The sequence below is a fragment of the Crotalus tigris genome, unplaced genomic scaffold, assembly GCF_016545835.1.
Source record: "Crotalus tigris isolate CLP2741 ecotype Arizona unplaced genomic scaffold, ASM1654583v1 scf7180000018172.2679963, whole genome shotgun sequence".
Lineage (NCBI taxonomy): Eukaryota > Metazoa > Chordata > Lepidosauria > Squamata > Viperidae > Crotalus > Crotalus tigris.
Window position 1 is genome coordinate 908,561 of NW_024096864.1, and position 20,528 is coordinate 929,088.

Below are 20,528 nucleotides of genomic sequence, written 5' to 3' on the forward strand. Positions count from 1 at the left end.
GGCTGGCTGCCCAGATCCCAGGAGCCGGAGACCCGCCCGGCTCGGAGAAGCTCTGCAGCAGCCCAGCCCAGCTGCGCGCCCTCCCGCCTCCTGCGAGGCCGCGGGGAGACCCCGCCCCTCCCGTCCCCAAAGCCCGTCCCGGGGGGGGGCGGCGCGGCGACCGCAAAGCGCCCCGATCGAAGCGTTTTGATAGCGAGCGCCTGGCTCCGCCCCCTGGGGCGCGCGCGGGGCGTGGCCGAGGAGGGGGGCGTGGCGGGCGGCGGCGAGGCGTCGCGGCCCGCCGCGTCACGTGACGCGCCGCCATTTTGTCTGGCGCGGGCGCGGGCCTCTGAGGTGAGGAGGCAGCGGGGGCGGCGGCGCCGACAGGCCGGGCGGGGCGGAGGTCTGGCCGGCCGGAGAGCCGCGTCGTCGTCGCCCGCGAGAGCGAGAGAAGGCGAGAGGCCGGAGGGGAATCGCGTTACAGGGGCGTCCCTGTCGGCTCAGCCCGGGCTGCACGGCGGCTGGGCCGGGCTTGGTGGCGCTCCGCCCCGCGGCCTGCCTGCCGCCGCTCCTCCTCCTTCTCCTCCTGCCCTGCGCTTCTGCCGAGGGCCGTCGGGGAAGTCCTCCGCTGCTGAGGGGCCGCCGGAGCCGAGCTGGACAGGGAGCGCCGCCGCCGCCGTCATGTCGGGCCAGTCGATCACCGACCGGATCACGGCGGCGCAGCACAGCGTCACCGGCTCGGCCATCGCCAAGGCCGTCTGCAAGGCCACCACCCACGAAGTCATGGGCCCCAAGAAGAAGCACCTCGACTGTGAGTGCGGGGAGGGGGGGGCGCCCAACACGCGTGTGCATTCCCACGTTCTTCCCGCTTCCTCTTTTTCTCTGCCCGTGTCGGGACCCCCAGGGTGGGTTTCCACAGTCAGCCTCCCATTTTCCCCAGGATTGGGTGGGAAACCCTCCCCCCCGGGGGGGCGCTTCGTCCTGACCGGACTAAGCCAGGCCCAGCGGCCGGGTTCGGGCCTCTTGGGCCCGTGCCCACAACAGTGGGGCATGGGCCGGGGGGGGGGCTCTGGAAAAGCTGTGGTTGGGCAGAGCCCCACCCCCTGGATGGGCCCAGTGGGTTAAAGGCATTAATGGCTGGGCTGCACAGACTGACAGAATCGCTTAGATGGATGGGGGGGGCGGGGGGAGACTCAAACGCAATTTTGGCCAATTTTGCAGGAAGGATTCAGATTTCGTGCGTAACAAACAGCGAGGATTTCATTTTCCTCTTTTTACTCCCCCCTGGAAGCGTAAATCCCTTCGCCCTTTGTCAGGTGGTGATGGTTCCCCCTGATGTCATGACCTGCCACTCTTCGTAAGTGGGCATCTGTCACCTCTCTGTCCTGGGTTGTTGGCATCCTGGGTTGTACTGGGGGGGGGGTGTTTGGCAACCCCTGTCTGGGTTGTTGGCATCCCTTCCTTCGGCTGCATTGTCAGTTGAGGGATACAATCTCTCTTTTTTTATTTTTTTTTAATAATTTTTTATTTTTCCAAACTCTCCCCCATACATATACCATAATACTTATCAGATATTAACATACATTCCCTCCACACTCACATACAGATACTTTTAACAAAATGAAATAAATACATACACATAACTTTGGTGTTGCTCGCCCATTTCCCCTTTCACCGTATCCACACTCCTTCTTCTTTACCTTCTTTCTCCCTTTCTTCTCTTCCCTACTTCTGAAGAGAGATGAAGAAAGGAGAGGAGAGAGAAAAGAGTAAAGGAGGGGGAGAAGGAAGTAGGAAGGTTGGAGGAAGAGGAAAGGGGAGGAGAGTGGTGAAGGAGAGGAGAGGGATACAATCTCTATTGTAGCAGTTGTCAAAAAAGTATCTGGGTACTGAGCTATGCACAATAGGCCATCTTTTCAGATCCAGCCTCCAAATCACAATCTCTGTCAGATTTAACATGTCTACCTACCTACCTTGGGAAGTAGTGTATGTGTTTGGCAAGCAGAAGGTTTCATTTTAATTGTCAGCTAAAGAAAAGAGTAGAGGGAAGCATCAGGTGATAAGAAAGACGCCTGGAATCTTGAAAAGCTGATACCAGTTATTGAGGATCAACTAGTGCTCTGGGTTAAATGGAAAAATCAATAGCATTGGGTTGATCAGATGGCTTCCAGTCCATATCTTTCTTGGATGAGCAGGTGCAAAGGTGACCAGCAAGACTGCTTCACAGTTGGGGACAACAAAGAAGATGCAGTTTGCCAGACATGGTCCATTAGATTTACTGAAGCCACTTTTGGTATAAAACTGTGAGAAAGCATGATTAAACGAACGAGTTGTTGCCACTTTAATGAGTCCTGACCAGCCTTTATAGAAGGTTAAAGAGAAGATATGAATCAAGTTAAATGTTTCTATCTTACAGGATCAGTAATATTCTGCTGCCCTTTAGAAGAACAACTACCTATGTTAGGTTAATGGGAACGGAGAATTGCTGTTTTGGCTTTGTTTAAAAAAGACAACACCAAAATATATAAAACAGAGCAAGAGTTTTATTTCCTGAGCTTGTTTGTTTCCCCCCCCCCTGTCTCTTTGTGGTACAAATAAACATGCCTCTTCCAAGTAACTGAGAGTTAAAATAAGTTTTATGTGAGAGATCAAGTAAGCACTGTCAAGTGACTCTTGTCCTAATACATCTGCCTCCAAATAAATGACATTCTTGACCTAATGAACTGAGGTCTAAAGCTTTCTATTAACATGTCAGCCAGATAAGATAAGGTAGTGTGGTTCTGAGCTCTCAGAGCTCATCAATATAAATAATTTCAGTTCTGCCTTGCTTTTTATATAGCAGTTAAAATGGCCTTCTTGGAAGAAGAGTTTTTATTTTGTGTTAGAAAATTGCTGGAAAAAGAGAAGTTTCTTGGAATCAATATGGAACTACTAACCTTAAAGCCATTATTATAGATGCACAGTCAGCCAGATGTTTTTGTCCACCTGTTGAGTTTTTTCCCAGGACAGTGTGATAGATGACAGACATTGTTGTTTAATAATCTTAAAACTTTCAGCACAGGATGTAAGCTGTTCCAAATAAATCTTCCACTGGCAATTCTGATGGTGATTTTGTGAATGCTGATGGTATTCAAGTGGTGTTTCAGATGTTTTGGGATTGCACCCAAGTCACCTATTGGTACTGTCTTTGCTTTACCATAGTCTTCTACTTCGGTTTGCAATTCTTTTTGTATTTTGGGATTTTTCTCCAGTTTTTTTTCCTGCTGTTTTCAGGAACCGCCACATCCACTATCCAGACTTTTTTTTTGTCTTTCTTAGCAATTGTTAAGTCTCTTATGTGGCATATGCTTATCTGTTTGATTTCTAAAGTCCCAGTGCCCTTTGGCTTTTTCATTTTCTATTACTTTTTCTACTTTGTTCTCACCAGTTCTTGCAGGCAAGTAGTATTTCTGGCAGATATTCCAATGCATCTTTGTTGCTACCTTTCTTATTTGGTTCTTTGTAACAAATCTGAGTGATGATCTTGCATTATTTTATTATAGTTGGTTGCAGTCAGACTCGTATTTATACTGGATTTGGCATTTTTATCTACCTATCACTACTATTATTTTACAAAAGCTTGATTCTCATTGCATTCATGCAATTATCTTGACAGCATTAAGAAAGTGGCTTAACCTTGCTTTAACCCAGAATGTTTTTGCTTATTTTCTAAGGTAGCCAACAGCCTGGGATTCCCTAGTGGCCCCATTCAAATACTAACTGGGGCCAACCCTGGTTAGCTTCTAGGATTAAGCAAGGACAACTAGTAAGCCAAAGATCCGAGCCCAATAATATTTCTTTGCAGTTTAGTAAGCAACACAGATAATACATTATTGACTAATTAGGAATCTTCTAGTTGCTTTTTGGAATTGTGCTGATATTAAATGCAATCCCAGGGCGTGTACTTTTATTGAAATTTTCTCTGTTTCCATCTATATGTTCCTGTTATAATGGAGCAAAAATTACAGTGCAGCATTAAGTTTGCATCACTTCTACTTTCTAAAGCAGTATTTATTTCACAGGACAAAACTAATGTCGTTCTCATGTTTTATTCTGCAAAAAGGCACAGTGGTAAAACATCTATCTTTACATTTGATGTTGCACATAGAAATGTGTATACTTTTATTTTTATTTATGTTTATATTTCTTTTGAGATCATTCTACCTGTTCTATACTCTCTTAGCAACAAGTTTACTTTGTCACTAAAGCATGCATGCATCACCTGCAGTCGGAATTAGCAGTGCTAATATGAGATTGTCATTTCCTAACCTTTCAGCTTGCCTGACTGTTGTTGACTGTAGAATTGTGGTTGTTGTAATAGAAGATGCTAGTCTTCTACATATACCGTGGGTGTACTGGATAATATCTGTTTCTATATCTATTTAAGATGTACATGATAATGTGTATTTACTTTGACTCAGAAAGATAACAGAGATATCAATGCTGTTTAGTTCTAGAAGGAAAATTGTTGTAGGAGCAGCAAAATCTTGTGGCACCTAAAAACTTCTTGCTTCTTCAAATTCTTAAAATGCTTGGCTATTTCATCTCCACTAACTACAGCCTCAAGATAGTTTTCATTTATAGTCTGTAGATTTTGTATGTCTTCTGGTTTTTACTTCCTATTCAGATGTCAGCTTAAAATCAGTAAACTCAATTGTACAAGGAAATTAGGAAGTGACAACAGGATAAGGTTGCTCAATAACATTGAAAATAACAATATTTTAGAAAAGGAAATAGATTTAATCTATTGCAGCACATAGAGTTGTTCAAATGAGTTCTACTACATTCAAAAAGCCATTTAAGCATTATGTCTGTGCCATAGTGCAAAGAAATAATTAAATCCAAGAAGGCATATGAAATGCTTGTTTGATTTTTGTTCAACATGGTAGAAAAAAAATCTATACAATGCTGCTTAATTCACCCTGTTTCTTTTGTTTGGAAAATGTCTCATTTAATGGTGAGAATGTAAGGGAAGCTGATTTTTGGAAATTATATGATGTTGAATGTCATCATTGGATGTTCGCAGTACAAAAAGGTTAACAAATGCTGCCATGGAGGGTTCTTATACATACTGTATACTTATGTTTAAAAAATGTTATGTACTGCTGCTTTTGTTGTGTTGAATTCCTTTTGCGGCACATGGATAGAATAATATATTTTTTTAAAAAAAGCATTGCAGTGCTGCATTTAAATTTTTCCCCCTTCTGTAACAATAGCTAGGATTTACGAACATTTGTGAACATTCCTTCATTCAAATTTTTTACAGCAATAAAGATTATTAAAAGAGCATATTGGGGATAAGTGAAAAGTAATATAATTTAAGAGCGGAAAGTAGGTTTCAATCAGAAGACAAATACAATTCAGAATGCTCCAGTTCAATTCACTTCAGGTCACAGACTTTCAGACTATATATTTACTAGCTCTTATGCACATTAAGTATTGCTTCTGCATATTATATGTGCATTGATTTAAAGCAAGGGATTTATTATTTATAGCAGGGAAAAGTCTGATTAAACTGACTGTTACATTTCCTAATCGGTAGTTCACACTAGTTGCTTGAAATTACATTATCTATATGTTGTTTCATTCTTACCTCTTTGTTGCATTGTTTACATTTCAAACTATCAGTTTTCTCTAGGATTAGTATCCTAGCATTAATTATGAGAATATAAAAGCCAGTAGTGCAGGCATGTATTTGTTAAATTGTATTATGATTCAGTATGGTGATAAATCACAGTGACTCCATTCCCGTATTAGGCCAAACCAAATTAATTATGTCTTACATGATATATATGAACTTGTCCATTAGGTGGGTTTACATATCATACTAATGCATAATGTGGTTTCTTAACATTTCAATTGTGCAAACCCTGACATTGTTATTTGGCACAATATAGGAGTTTAATCACTGTGGTTCAGCTGAAGGTGGCCCAAAGAACAAAATAACAATACTGTACTGTGCTTTATATCGTGGAGTGTCTGCTACCTCTCAATTTGAGTGATTTAGAGTGTTTATGTTTATAATATGATCAGTATAGAAGCACACACTCAAACTAGTGCTGAGTGCTTGCCTTTAGGATCATTGCTTAGGCATGTCAATTTTTCCTAGCCAGTCTTTAGAACTTTAAAAAATTTTCAGCTATCCTTATAGCTACTCTTATAACTTCTACTTGTAAAACTTTTATCCCAACACAGAAAACTATTTTAAACCATAATTCCCCCCCCCCCGCCACAGCCCCATCCTTTCAGTGGATAACACTGACTGCACATTTTTAAAGGTTAAGAGTGCCCGTGTGCGTTCCTATCTTTCTAGGTCTGTTAGAAAGTGTGTGATTCTTAGAATAAGGGCATTTTAGTACCCAGTCATAGCTTTGCTGAAGTCTTATATTTCTCCATATTGTCAGCAGTTCTCGCTTTAATTCAGGGCAAGATCAGAAATGAGTATTACGATCTCTAAATCCTCTCTAGAAATTAAGGTGATCCACTGTGACCTCTTCTTATATACAATGTAAATGTTTCAGAAGTCTTAGAATCTCACAGAACTGTTCTTTTTATTTTTAATCAATACTTACATGTTTTATGGATATCTATTAACTATTGCCCACTAAACTATACATAGTTTGGTTTTTACCTGCCTTATGATATTTCAATTTGGCATGGCAGTCAAATGAGCAAATCCCCTGACTTAGTTGTGGATGACAAGGAAATTTCTGCGTGAATACTAAGCAGAATTATAACATTTTGCATCTTTCGAAAAAATTATGCACCTTTAAGCTACTTAGTTTTTTTTCCTGATAACACATGAGATGTGTGTGTGTGTGAAGAAGATGGGCACATAACTATAAACCTTGTCTTTTCTGCAGATGCGCAGAGTGAGCTACATAAATACTCTATTTCCCCCCCCCCCAAAACAACCCTGTGAGATAGATTTGACTGAGACATAGTGGCTATGTTTGATCTGAGTTATGGTTTACTAATTAACATTTCTGGATTTTGTGCGCACACCGAGCCAGAAATTAAATACCAGTCTGAATTCATACAATATATACTAGGCTAAAAACCTGGCTGATCCTATCAGTGATTCAGGCAGTAGTGCAGACACAGCCAGTGACTAACCCATAGTGACCCAGTGTACTTACCCAGTTGAAGGCTGCAAATTATGCTGCAACAGAGATGGGATTCTGCTTTTTTTTTTAAAAAAAATAAAATGTTAACTCAGATTTATGGCTTGATTAAAAACTGTTCAGAAACCATGCTGCTTAGGAATGTAGTTCAGGCTAGCTGTCAGGTTCTAGATAGGCATTTTTCACAGTTTCTTATCTGCTAGATGTGATGTTCATTAATCAATAATGGATTTTCAGTACAGAAGGTTTTATTTCATATTATGATTGTGAATATCGGGCAGTTATCTTGATTTATTATAACAGCATTCTTGCTGGCAGTTTATCTTCACTTGCCAATAGTGGCTTTAGCTACCCAGCAAAGTTTTTAAACAGTTTTTAAATAATAGCAAGTGACAGCTCTCATTCTGTAGAGTGCTTTGATTTGGGAATAAAAGCTTCAAATTGATTCGATATCAAATGAACCTACTCTACTCTAGTGCATGCAGTGCAAACCAGCATATTCGGGGATCAAGGCTAGAGGATAGCTTGATATTATGAGCCAGATGCTGCACAACAACACCAGCCATGCAATATATGGGGGTATAGTTACCACACCTCCCAGATGGTGGGTGTGGTAGACTTGCTGCTTCTTGTGATGGCTTGCTTCTGTTCAACATGGCTTGGGTTTTGCATGCAGTAGAGCCAAGTGGTGGTCCCTAAACATTAGTTATACCTCAGGATTATCAGTAGTGCAGAAAAGTCTGCAGATTTATAGCTTGCGTTTGGTAACAGGAGAGATCAGAATTGTATCGTATCTTTAATTACTCGTAGGCATGCTGGGACAGGAAAACTACTGGATTCTTTTTGAAAACAAGTTATGATTATGAGTATCTCTAAAGTGGATTCAGAAGTTACTACTGCTTTGTGACATAGAGGGCATGGCTGAGTTAGATTGCAGTTTTGCATTTCAGAGTGCTGCATCTTGTTCCTTCTTGAAATCACATCATAATTGATGAATAAGGATTCAGACTTCACATTTTTACCATCATTTTATGATTCTGTGCCTATTACATTTAATATAAGCCTTCATTCTCACTTAATTCACTGATTTTTTTTTCTAGGTTTAGCTTCAGTCTAGTGTGTAGATGACTGTTATTAAAAGCCCATCGAGGCAACAGATATAAAATGTATAATAATGGACAGTCTTTGTCAAAAAGACTGAAAACAGTGAATCAAAATCCTGGAAATAAAAGAGATTCCTTACTTGTTGCAGAAACCTGTTTTCTAGAAAAAATTATCAGGCCTTTTTATCAGATTTTAGATGGAGTCTTAAGAGGCAGCATTTCATAAAAATGCTGTTTTAATGCAGCTTCTTGTAACACACAAAGGCAATACAAAATTATCAATGTAAAAAATATGTTAGGATCTGAAATGAATGCAGTGAATTACACTGTTACTGCAGTAGAAATACTGGGGGGTGGGGGGGTTTCCCCTAAAGTCCAGTTTGCACATCTAGGGCAAATGAAGGAATGCAATATATATAGATATAACGCTGGGAAATCCAAAGGGCCACTTTGAATAACCACAGCATTCATATAATCAGCAGCTAATGAAGTGATCCTTTATGAACAGAGGGAAAAAAATCCAGCTATTACTTTACATCTTGGCACTATAATTTAGGGCAGTGGTTCTTAACCTGGGCGATATTGCCCCCCAGGGGGCGATTTCATTTTTCAAGGGGGCGATGGAATGAAAAGGGGCAACGTGGGGGCGAAGGAATGAAAAGGGGGCGATATGGGGGTGATGGAGCGAGAGGTTTTGGGGACACCTTTGAGATTTTTTCGTACAATGAATCGCTGTATATCTGTCATACCAAAACATCAGATCGCTCACTATTAGTGGATTGAGTTGTGTTTTTAAATGTTCCTCCAGCTAGCATCAGTACAGAACGCCGTACATATATGAAGACACATTGCTTATCTTCATGCGTGTTGCGCAGCAGCCTCTACCCATACAGTGGCGCGCCATTGGCCAGAATATGGGAGATATGGGGAAAAGACTGGAAATAAATTATTTGCATTGATATATCTTGATGACAATTTTAAAGAAAACAAAAAAAGTGTTTGCATAAATTGAAGAATTATTTCCTATGTTGTGATTGAGAAGTTATGTTAGGGGAGGGGGGCGATGACAACTTTCTCATTGGCTCAAGGGGGCGATTTGTTCAAAAAGGTTAAGAACCACTGATTTAGGGTGTCCAGTTTGAACAAAATCATAGCTATCAGATAATGGTTATCTTTTCTCATTTGTGGTCTTGAAGCACGAAATAGAAGGCTCAAACTCCAATTTGCTGGGATTTTGTGCAGATCAGCAATGTATTTATGTTTATTTTATAATTGCCGTAAAATAATATATGTTAATATATTTATACAGGTTCTGAAATAACTACTGTTTTTCTTGGGAGGATTTCCCCCCCCCCTCCATGTTTGCTTGGAACATTCCATCCAGTATCAAGCACAGATATAGTTTCTTGTTCCAGATATATGTATGTGAATGAATTGAAGGATAGGCTAAATTCAAAGTAGAACGTGAGTTGGGAAGAGATGGAAACCCTACTACTCTTCCATATTTGATTTGCAAGGACTTGTATTTGTATATTGATCCCTTAAGATCAGATGTTAAGAGGAGTGGCTACTATAGAAATTCCTTTTTGTGCTTTGCCCTCTATGATGACCAAAAACATTTAGAGGGCATCAGTGGGCCTGTACTTTCTCTGAATATTATCAGGAATATTATCAATCACCTCTATGGTGCAGACTTGTCTGTAGATGGTGAAGAATTACTGTACGTGCTATGCTGGGTCATGTTGATAAACTAGCTGCAGAAGATGGACAAAGATTAAGTTCATCTGCATCTACATTTGGGCAGGACCATTTGCAGAAATGAAGTGTTTAATTATTCTATTACCCAATTACTGAGTTGGCTGGCTATTCCTTTGTGATTTCCCAGGAACAGCAGTATCAAGAAAATTCATGTAGGAAATTGTGGTTTAGAAAATAAGGAGTAGGGAATTTCTAGAAAAATGGTGACTTTTAGAGGCCTGAGCAAACTGGGAATATTTGAGTTTGGATGATAACCGGCTTGGTCACATGAGAGGAAGAACGTTAAATAATATTAAGAGAAATAAAATCCGGGTGATGTTTATAGTTTCAGAGAAATGCTAAATTTGAATGCTTGCATATCCTGCTTGTTCACAGTGACAAAAATTCCAGGTGAGGAAAAGTGAAACAATATATTGTTTTACAGCCTGAATCATTTGATGAAAACAGGGAATATTGAATAACGAGGGGAAAATGGGAGACTTTCTAATATTATTCATGCCTGCTCAGGTTCCAGTAAAAATGCTGGATCTTACCGTGTTTCCCCAAAAATAAGACCTGGTCTTATTTTTTTTTTTTTTTGCCTGCAATAGAGGCACCAGGTCTTAGTTTTTGGTAGTAACTTTTCCATGGTCTCACCTCGCCTCGGCAGCACCGACAGCCCTGCCCAGTCAGCCCACTTCTTCTGCGGCCGAAGGAAATGCCTCTGCAGTTGAGAATAGAGCTCCGGCTTGACGCATGTGGTGCCCCCCCAGCCTGCATTTCACCGTCAAAGACCTTTCCGGAAGGCCTCTGACAGCAAAATGCAAGCCAGGGGGCACCACAGAAGAAGTGGGCAGGCAAGGCAGGTGTCAATTCATGGGAGGCCTGGCTGCAACGAACGGTACGGGGCGCATGGGGTAGCTCCATCCCCCCACCCCTGCCCTAGCTTGATATTTAGACATGTACCTCGCCCCCAAACTAGGGCTTATATTAGGCCTATCCCCCAAAATCAAGCTAGGGTTTATTTTCGGGGTAGGTCTTACTTTTGGAGAAACACAGTAGTTTGTCTGTAAGACTGTTAGACCATTGAACTGAATGCCAGTAGTATTAAACATTCGCTCTACTGTCACATTGCCTGTCTGTTCTCTCTTCAGTTTATTTATTTATTTATTTATTTATTTATTTATTTATTTATGATATACCGCTTTAAGTGCAAGCACTCTCTAAGCGGTGTACACCAGTAAGCAATGTATATATATATTTACATTGCCCCCAACAATCTGGGTCCTTATTTTACCTACCCCGGAAGGATGGAAGGCTGAGTCAACCTTGAGCCGGTGAGATTTGAATCGCTGACCTGCTGAACACAGTCAGCTAAAGTGGCCTGCAGTACTGCACTCTAACTGCTGCGCCACCTCGGCTCTTTGTTCAGTTCTTTGGGTTTCCTGTGTGCTACCAAGAAAAAAACTGAGCTGTGGATCTTCGGGCCAACCTCCTCCTATTCATTTTCTGTGCATTTTTCTCAGCTGGTTTATCAGGTTACTTATTGTATGCTTTCTCTCCTCATCCTTGTCTTGTCATTTATGAAGTAACACAGTTCTCTTCTTTTTCCTATAAAGTAGTCTGCTAGGCCAGTTTTAGGTTATTCCAAGGTAAAATTGCTATAAACTAACAAATATTTATTAAGGAATGGGGCTTTTTTAGGCTCATTGGAGATTTAATGCTATAATTGGTTTGAATTTAAGATGGCAGACTTCGTTGTAATAAGCTGATATTTAAGTGTAACACGATTGTAAACAATCCAGCACTATTTGTATTTTCTTCTTTGCTTGTATATACATCAGTTCCTGTTTGTAAAGGATGGATAGATGTGTCTGATTCAGCAAGCTTGCTGCATCATTTTTACTAGAGAATAAAACTGGCACTGCAAAAGAAAGTTGCTTGATACTAAAGATGTGGAATCGTGATGAAACATTTAGAAAGTGTTTGATGTAATTTCCCTAGCTAATGTGTGGAACATGAAGAACACAAGTAGTCCTTGTTTAGCCATCACAATCTTGGGGAAGGGAGAGGTAATTTGATAGTTAAGCAAAGCAGTCACTAAAACTACAACTGTTTTTGATGCTGCTTCAGCTTTCCTTTGCTTTACAGACCTGCAAAGGTCATAACTATGAGGAATGATTGTAAAGTTACTTTTTTTATCACTGTTGTAACTGCTAAATGAGGACTACTTGCAGTCGGTTGAATATGAGAGTGAAGTTTAGGATTCCAGAATACTTTTGAGCATCTCCCTCTTTTTGAGCTTTTATTGGTATAAAAAGGGTGAGATGGGTGGCAAACACATTTGATAAATGAATACATATTTATTAAAACACCTTGTTTCTTTAATTTCAGATTTAATTCAATGCACAAATGAGATGAATGTGAATATTCCACAGTTAGCAGATACGCTTTTTGAGAGGACGGCAAACAGTAGCTGGGTAGTAGTGTTCAAAGCTCTAATTACAACACACCACCTCATGATGTATGGAAATGAGGTAAGAAAGCAGCATTTTGCAATACATTTCAAAAGGAGAGGGTTTGCAAAATCAGTGCCTGGTGAATTTCCAAAAGAGGCATGGCGGAGGCTTCAAAAACCAGGAGGAATTGCATATGTAGCTCCTTATTAGAAAGCAAATACTGGCATAGAAAGTTATTTTGTTAGTTTCTCCCTCTCCCCCCCCCCCCCGAAATTAGCAAATGTGTTAAATGAACTACAAGTGCCGGTATAATTTCTATAAATCCTGCATTGTGAGATTCTGCCTGACAGGTTTTATTTTTGCCTTTAAAGGTTCCAAGGATTCTATTGCCCACTTGCCATTTTAACAACATCATGCCTGTTTCAAACTTCTTGGGGAATCTGAATGAGAATGAGTTGAATACACATCCCAAGCTCACTTTGTGGTGGAATTGAACAATGCACTCTCCATTGTTGTCTGGTTAACAGTCCTTTATTCCCAAAGTGTGTGTGTATATGCTATTTTTAGAAGACATATTTGTCATAAAATCTATCAGCTCCACTCTTAGCATGCAAAAATATCTCCCCCTGATTTGAAAAACAGAGTGGAATTTGCTTTACAGAAGACTGATTTTTACAGGACCAAGGCAATCTTACCTCAAATCCTGAAGTGGTTTATAGCGTTCAGTCATGCAGGAAGCTAATAGAATGGAAACTAAAGCTAAAAAATATATCATATCTTAGAATAGGAAGAATCCCAAAGGACAATGAGATAATAACTTGTTAGTTGTGTCAGCTTGCGGCAATTAAAGCATTAGGAGTAAAACGTCTTTGCCTTGGATTTGTACTAAGTCTATTTTCCTACTATGCGTAGATGTAAATCTTGCTTAATTGTCGTGAGAATAATCTCACAATAGTATAGTATATAGTATAAAGAATAGTATTCTTTATAATCATCATATGATGAAAGGCATGCAAAATGAGCAATCTGCAGTGGTGTAATATTTGAGTTTTGCTTCCATTCCCCTTTTCCATGGAACCATTTGTAAATCAGAGTTGCTATGAAATACATTGCATATCAGTTTCTCTTACATCATTCTGCTCCGGTTTTATCTCTCTGGTTAGTGATTGCAAAATTGTAACTATTAATAGATATAATTGGCTTGCCTTAGTAAAAACAAGAAATAGTTCTTGTTTATGTGATCAAGGAACTACAGGTGGTCCTTGATGTACAACAGTTTACTTAGTGACTGTTTAAAGTTACAACGGCACTGAAAAAAGTGACTTATAACCATTTTTCATAGTTACAACTTTTGCAGCATCCCCATGATCATGTGATCGAAATTCAGACAGCAATTGGTTCTTACTTACGATCATTGCAGTGTCCCAAGTCATGTGACCACTTTTTGCAACCTTCTGATAAGCAAAGTCAATAGGGAAGCCAGATTCACTTAACAACTGTGGCAAGAAATGTCGTAAAATGGGCCTAAACTCACTTAACAAATTCTCATTTGACAAACATAAATTTTGCACTCAATTGTCATAAGTTGAGGACTATCTGTATTTCATGTGTCACTTGCTTAGAAATTAGCAGTATAAAATATTTCTATGGAAAGATAATAATCTGCAGAAAGATAATAAAGATAATCTGAATTCTGATTCATTTGTTCACAGCGCTTTATTCAATACTTGGCATCTCGAAATACATTATTTAATCTCAACAACTATCTGGATAAAAGTGCCATGCAGGGTAAGGATTCTTTTTCTTTTAAAAATAAGTTTGAATTTATATTCTGGGTTTAAATTGAATCATATTTGATTAGCCCGTTGCGTCTCTTTATCTTAGTGAGGTTTTGTTATTGATAATGAAAAGAGTGATTCTTCAGATGATTGGGGTTTTAAAAGTGAGCATCAAATTTAGAATGGTCAAGTCAGCTAACTTGAGGAAAGGAATTTTTTTAGGGCCAGGCACAGCATCCTTCCATCCTTGCCTTTGTGAAATTGAGACAATTCAACATTTTTTTACTGCAGCTTTTATAAGGATCTTTGAAAGGACAGGATAATCCCTCTTTTATTACTTAAGTGCCCCTGGGGAACAGACAATTTTTTACAGTAACTTTTTACTTTCAGTCTCAATCTATGAAACCACCTACACACTAAACAAATTTATTGTAGTGTCAATTCAGTTGAGGCAACAATTAACATGAAACATGCCTTTTCTTTTTAACTGATGGATTTTATTTGCTTGTTTATTGCTGATCTCTATAAATCAAGAATTTGATTTGAATTGTACGCAGCTTGTCAGAGTGTCAATTACTAAAATACCCGCTTACTGATGATTCACAAGCTGAATAATAAGGACATAAATTGTTCTAAACAAACTCCTCAAAATGTTGTTGGCTTTTATTTAACGAGGTAATACTGCCATTCATAGGAACTGCATCAATTAGCTAATGCCAAGAGGTTTGCAAGTTGAAACAGCTGGAAGATGGATATTTCAAGGAACTGAAATTAATTTGGATCCCAATACATTCAGAAGAATTGTTATAAGAAGGTGTTGGGGGGAGATATGGCCAATTAACTATGGCGCTCTGAAAGGGGAGCGAATGACCACGCCAGAGACCAACAAACAGATCAATAGATAAGTTCCTGGGAACCTCTATAAATAAAGAGAGAACAGAAGATCTCCCACATGTGTTCTGGATGGCTGCTTCATGTCAGGAGATCCTAGGACAGTACTTTCCTGTGGGTTTGAGCACCAGGAGACAGTGGTGTTAGCCATCTTGCTTGCAACTGCAGTGGAGACACTCAACAAACCTCATTTTCTAATCAATTTCAGAAATTGCTTAGTAACTACTTTATTCTAGATCTTTAGAATAACTCTACCTTTAATGCTGAACAAAAAGAACATTTTAATCATAAGCTTAAGAATTTAAAGAATCTGAAAGAAATAGCAAAAAGCTAAATAAGATTTTGATCTTAGAAAGTTATAAACAGAGTAAGGGTCCAAATAAAATTGGAATAGCGAAGTTTTTACAATAAGAGTTTGGAATTAATTATGAAGAACACAGGCCTTCTTGTGGGAAATAGATCCTGTTTTGGTTTTTACCAGATTAACAAAGAATTTCATGATTTCAAAAACTGGACACTGGAAGGAACTAAAGATTTGGGGTGTACGAAAGATACATAGGTTTTCAAGATGGAAAACATAATGAAAATAGAAATATTGAAGGAGACTTGAAGAATGGAATCAGAAAATAGTAGCCATAATATCAACAAGCTAAGTAATTATGTTGGCTTCTATAGATAGGCTACAGTATAGTAAAAGATGTTACTGAAACAATGTCGGATATAGAATAAATTTGAAGACATAGAAAATGGTTTAAAAAAAATAATTTAAACTGACAGGCGAAGGAGAACAATTTTGGAAAGGATGTTTCACTGGATCTACAAAAGAAATTGGCTGAGTCTTTAAAATTTAAAAGGGAAGTACAAACCAAGAGAGTGACCTGAATAAAATTTTCCTACTGGATTTACAGAAGAGGCTTCTTCTTGAGGAATTCTATGTAATGGGACAAAGAAAAAAATGCAGAGAAATTAAATTCTATGACAATATTTGAATGGACTAAAGATTAAAATTTTTACAATTGAAAGGAATTAATATAAATTTGGTTTATTTGAATAAGGTTAAAATACAATATTTTGTTACTTGTGACTATCTTTTATGAACTTTCTGCTGACACCAGGATTGAAAAGATACTTTATGTATTTGCTTATAGTTAAGATATAGATGGAAGAAATAAATGTAACTTTAGAAAGGATGAAGAATTACTAAATTGTTTATACTTGTGATGAAGTTGCAAAGCAACTTTTTATGTTTCTTTTTCTTTATTCTGACTTCCTATTTCCCTTGCACTTTCATATATATGTATGTGTGTGTATATATATGTGTGTGTGTGTGTGTGTGTGTGTGTGTGTGTAATAACAATACAGAAGAAAACTTATAAGGATATAAAAATAAAAAAAATGTCTAACTGAACATTTTTTTATTTTCAGGCTATGATATGTCTACCTTCATCAGACGATATAGCAGATACTTGAACGAAAAAGCACTTTCTTATAGACTTGTAGCAGTTGATTTCACCAAAATGAAAAGAGGGTAAGGGTCACCTAGATTTTCACACTTTTGTGTTTGGAGGGCAGAAGTTGAACGGAACCAGCTTAAAGGAAATACTGTACATAGAGAAGAAAAAGAAAAATCCAATTTGCTACATCGATTTAAAGTATCTACAATACTTTTTCCAGTTAACTTTTTCTGCATTTTGAACATAGCTATAACATTAATAGGAAATATTCCTTAAAGAGATTCAATGGTGTGATTTGAAAATTGAAAAAAAAAAATCCCATTCTTTGCTTATTTTTTCTACGTGATTTCAGAGGACATACTCAAGTATGTCTGATAGTGAGAACAATTAACCAGTGGAACAACCTGCCTCCAGAAGCGGTGAATGCTCCAACACTGGAAGTTTTTAAGAAGAGACTGGACAGCCATTTGTCCGAAATGGTATAGGGTTTCCTGCCTGAGCAGGGGGTTGGACTAGATGACCTCCAAGATCCCTTCTCCTCCTCCTCCTCCTCCTACTTCTTCTTCTTCTTCTTCTTCTTCTTCTTCTTCTTCTTCTTCTTCTTCTTCTTATTCTTATTCTTATTCTTCTTATGTACATATGCAGAAAGGAGCAGTTTTATTAGAATCTGACGCATAGGTTGTGATTTTGTTATGCTGCATGTGTTATTCTGATAAACCTTTAAAAAGTATTTTTCATTATGTCTTTGAAGGATTGATGGTGTGATGAGGACAATGAATACTGAAAAACTTTTGAAAACCTTGCCAATTATTCAGAATCAGCTGGATGCACTTCTTGATTTTGATGTAAGCCTAGGAATTGCTCTTTACTGCTATAAAATAGAGTTGGACTTATCCAAGGGAATGAGGGAATGTTTTTACTTCCTCGTGTTTTAACTCTTTTCCATTTTTGCCGTTTTCTGTGCAGGCAAACCCAAATGAACTAACCAATGGCGTAATCAATGCTGCCTTCATGCTCCTCTTTAAAGATTCCATTAGGCTTTTTGCAGCCTATAACGAGGGGATCATTAACCTGTTAGGTATGTGAAATGGAAATAATTTAAAGTGGAGACACGTAAACATACGTACGAGGCTTTCTAGATATTTTCCATGTACAACTTCCCTCTTTGTTTTTTTATATTCTAACTTGTTTATTATTTTGTCTTATTTCACATTTTGTTTCTGTCACACACTTGTATCCATCCCTTGGCCAACACATAATAGTTTTGCTTATGCTCTTTTCTGTTGCATTCTTTTCCGACATCCACATACAGCTTCCTCTGCCTCATATCCATAATGTTAGAAATTACTTTCTTAAAAAAAACACGGATATTGTACAGCTTTGGCCGTCTTGGATGTTGAAATGTTCCATAATACTTCAGCAGGATAACTAGTTCGCAGAAAAAACACGCTTCACTTACCAAAATCAACAGCTACAGAATTTTCTAGAGCTGCGATCTGTACAATTTGTTGTTTCCTGGTATTAAAATAATCTGAATTTTTGAAGTGGGAGAGGGGATAAATTGACAAAAGTATAAACAACATGGTAAACCACATGTGAACCTACTAATTATGTTTAATGAAATTAAGACTTAAATTATGTATACACATTAAGCTCTGATGGTTTGGAGGAGATAGAAACTTGATTCTTTGTATATCAATATAGACTGAATTCTTAAAGTATTCTGAATGTAGATACAACTCTGTGGGACCATCCTAATCCTCATAGTAATGATAAAATTGTGGAAATTTGCATTCATCCATAACTATGAAAAAGAACTTGCGTGGTTCAGAAGATGCCATAGAGCAGTGATTCTCAATCTTTCTAATGCCGTGACCCCATAAAACAGTTCCCCATGTTGTGGTGACCCCCAAGTGGGTGTGGCCACCAATAAGAGGGAGTAGGACAGCTAGGGAAAAGGGAAAAAAATGGCGGACTGCGTTGTTTGGCGACCCCCGTGAAATGGTCGTTTGACCCCAAATGGGGTCCCGACCCACAGGTTGAGAACCACTGCCATAGAGTTAGTAAACTTCTCATTAAATTTCACTAAAGGCTCCTTGGGAATAAATTAGTTGACATTTCCTTTCGTTGACTAAGATTTATAATAAAGCTTAAAATGGAAATTAAATAATAATAATTCAAATATTAATTTAGATTCTGTTAATCTAAATTCTCACCCACAATTGAATTTAGGATCCATCTGCTGTTTTTTTTAATAACTTCATTGAATTCCACAGGTTAGAAATGTTTTTAAGAATGAATATGTATTTCTCAAAGATGTTTTGTCAGCTTGCATAATTAATGTTCTAGTAGCCTTACCGTAATCCCCCGGAGTTACAAGGCCAAGCTTTTTCTAATATTGCTATTATTAATTTGTGGTCTGACAGAGATAAAAGCCTTTTCTAAAGCTTTTCATTTACAGGCGGTTTTTATTTGTCCTCAGTAATAGCACGTGGGAGCTTATAACCCCATAATTTAAAAAAAATGGCAGATTCTTATATGTTAATCAAGCTCTTGGTTAGGATGTATTTTACTTTCTCAACCTATTAAACTTCTAATAAGATATGGATTTTTGGGGCTCTTTTATTTACAATATATTTTCTTTGAATTTTATGCTTCAGAAAAATATTTTGATATGAAGAAGAACCAGTGCAAAGAAGGTCTGGATATTTACAAAAAGTTTTTAGCCAGAATGACCAAACTATCAGAGTTCCTCAAAGTGGCAGAGGTAAATAAATCCAGTCACATCAGCAGTATTTCATTTAGCTTTTCTGTACTGGTACAGTAATAAGTGCATGATTGTAGTTCTTGCCCCATAATTTCCTGCAAAAGTAGGTTTTATGTGGTGGTTGAATGTAAATGTCGCCTAAACCGTTCACATTTGAAAGAAATATTTTGAACGTCTGATTTCTAGTAATTGTAGTTAAGACATGTCTGTGCTGAGGTATTTACTGAAGTTGTTTTTCCAAGTTGTGTCAAAAATTCTCACAAGCTATTTTTGCTCTTTCTGGTATTTGAAATGGATCAACACTTAATATTGAAATTTTCTGTGGAAGTGGCATTTAGAATTGTACCAGTTCAGAAAGCAGTCCGTGTCCTCCCTGATCCCTTAGCTTTATGTAGACATTCAGGTCCACAGTTCTTTATTTTCATTGCCACTGCATGTAGTAATGTACATTTTTTTCCCTTTTTTGTGAACCCAGCAAGTTGGAATTGATCAGGGTGACATTCCAGATCTTACTCAGGTCAGTGTACATTTCATATTAATTTAATCCCAATCCTTTGTGCATTTGTGCTTTAACAGTGAGTGCTCCATTCTGTACATTCTGAGAATTCATTTTCTTCCATATATATTATATATGGAAATAACCTGTGTTGTGTTCGATCAGTAACAAGTTGTTTTAAATATTTTCATGAGCTACTCTGTAGATATTGTTACTAAATATTGAGGGATATTGCCGTATACCAGACTGATTTGCTAAAACTCCTGCTGTGTTGGAGAGAACTCCTTTATTAAAATACAAGCATCTTTTCCAATTTTGTCAGCTTGAGGACAGTGCATTAACAGTTCCCTCCTCTGATTAACAAAGGGGAAGAGGTTATAGTTCTGTGGTTAGGCCAAGGGTAGGCAACCTTGGCTCTTTTATGACTCGTGGACTTCAACTCCCAGAATTCCTGAGCCAGCATAACTATGCTGGCTCAGGAATTCTGGGAGTTGAAGTCCACGAGTCATAAAAGAGCCAAGGTTGCCTACCCCTGGGTTAGGCCATACAATTGAATTGCATAGATTCATAGCTTCAGTTCTCTCTTTTAAGAAAGGCTCATGGGAAATGTTTCTGTTGAAATGCTTGATAACTGATGCCGAACAAACTATATAATGTATGTTACTGTGTCTTTCAGGTAGATGATAGATCTAAAATTTCTT

At 38.5% G+C, this 20,528-nt stretch overlaps 1 protein-coding gene across 1 annotated transcript in view; it reads left to right on the plus strand.

The window, feature by feature from the left end:
* The first annotated feature begins 292 nt into the window (after nt 1–292).
* LOC120310381 (phosphatidylinositol-binding clathrin assembly protein-like) overlaps nt 293–20,528 on the plus strand; it is a 38,489-nt gene continuing 18,253 nt past the window's right edge. Inside the window, exons 1-8 of the mRNA XM_039348737.1 lie at nt 293–790; nt 12,377–12,519; nt 14,154–14,229; nt 16,536–16,638; nt 17,316–17,409; nt 17,531–17,642; nt 19,225–19,331; nt 19,807–19,848. Coding sequence (XP_039204671.1) covers nt 661–790; nt 12,377–12,519; nt 14,154–14,229; nt 16,536–16,638; nt 17,316–17,409; nt 17,531–17,642; nt 19,225–19,331; nt 19,807–19,848 — 807 coding nt within the window. The 5' untranslated portion in view covers nt 293–660. The remainder of the gene's footprint in view (nt 791–12,376; nt 12,520–14,153; nt 14,230–16,535; nt 16,639–17,315; nt 17,410–17,530; nt 17,643–19,224; nt 19,332–19,806; nt 19,849–20,528) is intronic.